At 45.8% G+C, this 4,902-nt stretch overlaps 1 protein-coding gene across 1 annotated transcript; it reads left to right on the forward strand.

Annotated features, from left to right (window-relative positions):
• Nucleotides 1-2,165: 2,165 nt before the first annotated feature.
• Nucleotides 2,166-3,671, forward strand: LOC129602079 (uncharacterized). The gene is made up of 2 exons (XM_055501031.1): nt 2,166-2,535; nt 2,738-3,671. Exons 1-2 carry the CDS (start codon nt 2,221-2,223, stop codon nt 2,747-2,749), a joined length of 327 nt encoding a protein of 108 aa, XP_055357006.1. The 5' UTR covers nt 2,166-2,220; the 3' UTR covers nt 2,750-3,671.
• The last annotated feature ends 1,231 nt before the right edge of the window (nt 3,672-4,902 follow it).

Here is a 4,902-nt window from a genome sequence, read left to right on the forward strand (position 1 = left end):
CGGAAGACAGCAGCCAATCTACTAGTGGTATTGTAGGATTACCGCAATAATTGTGTGACCGCAAAGGTCACCGGCGCGCTGTTACAACGATGAACAAAAACACTTACGCTTGAGACACGCATTCACAGGAATTCAAAGTCCAGCGAGGCCAGCGATCCAGCGTCCCGTCCCGCATTTCAAATGAACGCCGACGGACTTTTTAAGTCACCTTTCGGGTTGCACTAGCAGGAAAGCGTAACGGAATTCCTTAGGTGCGGCAGCTTTTCTTAGAGACGGATCCAGGTCCGTCCAGTTCAAATGCCAATAAGCCGCCTTCTAAAAACAGTGATCACGGATTTAGGCCAACCATCACTTAGCAATATTTCTCCTAACTTTTGGGATCAAAGTTAATAGGAAATAATTTTTGTCATCAAAATAAGTATGAAAGTATATACTAATTTTGTGTTCGAAATAAATAGGAAAGTTAATACTACTGTAATTTGTTTTATCAAAGTATACAGGAACGCAAGGCAGGCGATTATCCAACGCGGTTTATATATTGGCGGGTTATAGGAAATGTTGCCTTTTGTTGTTTAGTCCAAAGCCAAGAAACAGCATAAAAAAACACATCTGTCGTTGCTAGCAGCTTGCTGAGCTGTTACATTTACTCAGCTATCAGTGCTGCCCGCAGCCGTAAAGAATGCTGTTAAAAAGCAAGTACTGCATTTATATCGAAGACTACTCAGCAGAGTAGAAGAAAACCCTTCCGCAAGTTTGCAAAGGTAAAGCAAGCCTATATCCTTGTTGGGAGCAGGAAATAGGCAATTGATAATGCATATGATTAATCAAGGAATAAGTTATAGACATACGATTTAACAATAAATGTAACGCGCGGAGTGCCATGGAGCGCGTCCACAGATGCCGGTGGCGATCTCAAGGTGACCAGGAAAACGAATTCAAAGTAGCGCTGCATAGACAAAACATAAATTTACCGATTTCAAGTGGCAACCTTTTCTCGATCAACTATGTGTCAGAGACCGCTCACTTAAGACGGTAGACACGTCTTGTGGCTTGCTCTGTCGCCCGCACGCAGATGGCCACGCCACTCGTGCCGCGCTATTACGCTGATTGCTAAAGCATATACTTTGTCTACGCTGACCAATCAGCGTTGCTGTGCACTCGTGGGGGCGTAGCCCAGCGCTACGAGCGATCCCATGCTTTGCGGCCTCAGCTGATACGCAGCTGCAGCATGCCGGTCATTACGTTGATTTCCATGAGCTAGCTGGCACTGGCAGCTACATTTTCCTTCGGTTTTCCGCATTGGTTTTCTGTTGGTTTTTGTGGTTGCTTTATTGATACTCAATAAAGGCGCTATTTGCTCCCTTTTCCTCGTTGCTTTTGTGTTTTTTTGACATATGCCAATCCCATAAAAAATCTCTGCTCGTTCTGGAAAGAGCTATCACAGTTGCGAAAGTAATCAGAAACATGCTGCCACCTTCGTTAGCTTATTGCTGTTTCTGGATGCCTAACGATGCAGTCTTCTAACGTCTTCTAACGATGCAGCCGGTCATATGATCGCCAGGGTCGGCTGATTATATGTACAAAACTAGAAAATTTTATCAAACTGCATCAGCTGAAAAACTGCAAACGAAACCATACTCTTCCGTGGGAGTACCATTGCAAGGTGAAAACATGCCTGTTCCCTTTCAGGGGCAGTTAAGAGCGAACTGAGCCGTATATCTTCTATACATGTACTCGTATTGAAGTTTTTCAAACTTTTATTTCAAACGGTCAAACTTTATTTTTAATAAACTGACTGGCCGTAAGTAAGCCTTTCCAACGGCAGATCACTGACGTAGCTGAGGCTCTAGTGCGGCGGTCACGCTACCGCCGTACGATCTGAAATTCGGATCGGATAGAATCATAAAACTCTGCATGATTCCAGTCCGATGCCCATATCCCAATTAGGCATGGACAAGATTTTGTCGAGCTGTATTCATTGTTAAAACAAAAATTTAATATCACTTGAGCGACTGTGTTGATTTTAACATGTTTTTTTTTATTTCTTTTGATCACTTATTGTCAGTGTGTCTGTAGCATAGCAACGATATGTTGCACTTATGACTTTATATTACACGATGATATGATGTTGTCATATTACATAATTAATAAGAAGACGTCAGAGAACTAAGTAAAGTCATGACAAACTTGGCGTGAAGGCCATTTTGTGGTATTCAACGAATGTCTCTGGACGATATTGGTATTGATTATACCACGAACGTGTTGACCACGTCCGGCCCGTCTACTATGGCAAAAGCAAAGGAATCCCCGACGCTGCTCAAGTTCGAGCCAGGCTCCATGGTGTGGAAAGCATGGCGCTCCCGTTATAACAATTATGTTAAGATACAGGAACTCACCACGGAGGACGATCAAAAGCGGCTGCTATTGGACTCACTAGGAGTGGAAGCACATGAGATGTTGTTTGCCATGTGTCTTCCTCAGGATCCCGCGGAGCTGAAGCTGGATGAAGTCATCGCCCATCTCGAACATGCTTATGTTAAAAAAACGCTTTTTGTCGAGCTGTATTCATTGTTAAAACAAAAATTTAATATCACTTGAGCGACTGTGTTGATTTTAACATGTTTTTTATTTATTTCTTTTGATCACTTATTTTGATAATTTTTTGTTATTATTATTTATTTTTGATTATGAATTCCAAACATTAAATTACTTTTTGCAATTTATGTTATGGCTGCAGCTTGGCGCCTGATCGTGAATACGGTACTGATGCATGCTTCCACGGAGAAAAATCCAGTTAGGCTGCCAGAGCTCTCTCGGCTCCCTCCGGACCCTAAAGTGCATGTGCGCCGCCCTAGCCTGGACGAGACGATTAGTCTGGTTTGTGTGGCTGGCCTAACGCCGCCAAATAATGTCGCGTGGAAACACAACACTCACCTGTCAGCCGCCCAGCAACCCGGGGTAACCTTCAGTACAGCCGCACCGGCGGCAGCACTCTGATCCTGCACAATGTCACCCTCGCGGCGTGGGGCAAATTCGAATGCCTGCAGCGATGTCAGCAGGACGGGACGGAAGCGTGGTGCCTACTGGGGGAAACCTGGGTGTTTCCTAAGCCTACAACTAGATACCACGAGGTGTTTGCGCAGCGCATGCCGCGTGTCATTGTTCCGCGGTACATGCCAGTTTCTGTCACTTGTCAGCTGGATTTCCCCTGCGGTCCTGACCCGCAGCAACACTTTATCTGGCGCTATGACGGCGTATTTCTGAGCTGGCCATCCGGTCACTACCTGCAGCAGACGTCCTGCATCGACACTCACCGGCATACGCTGATGATCCACACTAACGCCTCCGAAATAACCGGGACTGACGGCCGCCCGCACTGCGCCTCGACTCTGACGCTGCACGTGCCCTGGCCAGAGCACGCCGGCGGCCAGTTGGAATGCTGAGCGTGCTCCGACACCACCCAGCAACTGTGGTACGTCCACTCCACTTCCGTCCAGTTCAACGGAAGCCTCCCCTTCCCCGGATAACCGCTGGCAGTAATCCTAACCTGACGAAACATTTATTCACTTATAATATAATTCCATGGGTTAACCTGAAATTATAGTCTGTTTTTGTTTTTACATGCAACTCCCGATGAAATGGATAATACAGTTTTAACTGGTAACTGTCGATTACTGAGATACAATAATGATTGCTGCTGGTTTCTCATGGTACATTACGAATAACATTTTAGCAGCTCCTTTGAGAAATACCTGCCACATTTGCTAAATTATGCATCGATCACTTTAACGAAGGGTCTGCTGTATTTGGATTTCTTAGATGTAATTCCTTAACAATTATCTATGAAAATAATTTTCGATGGTGTGATTCGTTACTGGAAGGAGGCCGGCTCATTAACCTGCCTCGCCGGTCTGCATCTCGCTAACCTGGATACATTTTCATTTACGCACGAAAGAAGCCATGGTAGCCGTAACCTCCACAGGTCATTGCAGATGCCACAATGGCCTGTGGGTATCTGCCAGTGGCTGTGGCCTGTGGCCACCTGTTTGCCTGTACTTTTTGCACTGCACGCATGACATACAGGTTTTCCTCATTTTGCGGATGCGTTCGGTGATCTTGACCTGAACCTTGAAAACTGTAACTCCATTCGATTTTTTCAGGCTGGATACTTTTCCTTCCCTTTCATGTTTCGCAGTTATCGTGCTCGCGGCCATTCGCAATGAGCACGCAAATGTATCCATTCCGAAGACCGAAAAGCGGGCTTTGGGAGTTCAACAATGGTACTATGGTAATGGTTAAGCGCGACACCGGCGAATGGTGGTTGGGATTCATTCAGGATGTTGATGAAGACACAATGTTGATTGATTTCGATTCCACCATCGTGCCGGCTGGCTGGATCCATTCACGCCACATTTGGGGCTTTTGGGGTTTCGTGAATTATACGGAGGCATATGCAGCGGATAAAGTTATCAAAGAAAAAGGCAATGTTGCAGTCCAGGTGGCGCTACGCAGTGAAGAGAACGGGCCATATATATTTCGACCGGCGTGGATTATTGCACCGACAGTCCGTTTGGGAATGGTGTACGTTCGCTTGGACGATGCAGCTGCCTCTCAGTGCATGATACATAGTCCACTTGTGGCAAGTTGCTGAAAGCTCGGCGTTTGATCATCCATCACTGTTCGAGCCAAATCCTGGCGGACTGTACTATAGGAAATGCGTAATACCGTTAGTTAATGCCAGCGCAGTCAGTCTCAGAAGCTTCTGGGATCTAAATGCCGTGAGAATCCTCATTGATACGGGCAATACGGTTGCATTTCCGCAGGATAGGGAGAGTGAAATATACTTTTACAATATCGCTGCTTTCAGACACTATTTCGTGAGCGCCAGGGCAAATACGCTGA

This window comes from Paramacrobiotus metropolitanus, unplaced genomic scaffold (genome assembly GCF_019649055.1).
Source record: "Paramacrobiotus metropolitanus isolate TYO unplaced genomic scaffold, Prichtersi_v1.0 Parri_scaffold0000324, whole genome shotgun sequence".
NCBI classification, from domain to species: Eukaryota; Metazoa; Tardigrada; class Eutardigrada; order Parachela; family Macrobiotidae; genus Paramacrobiotus; species Paramacrobiotus metropolitanus.

Bases quoted from the DNA above. Each gene is read 5' to 3' on its own strand.
- LOC129602079 (XM_055501031.1), top strand. From the start codon at position 2,221: ATGTCTCTGGACGATATTGGTATTGATTATACCACGAACGTGTTGACC.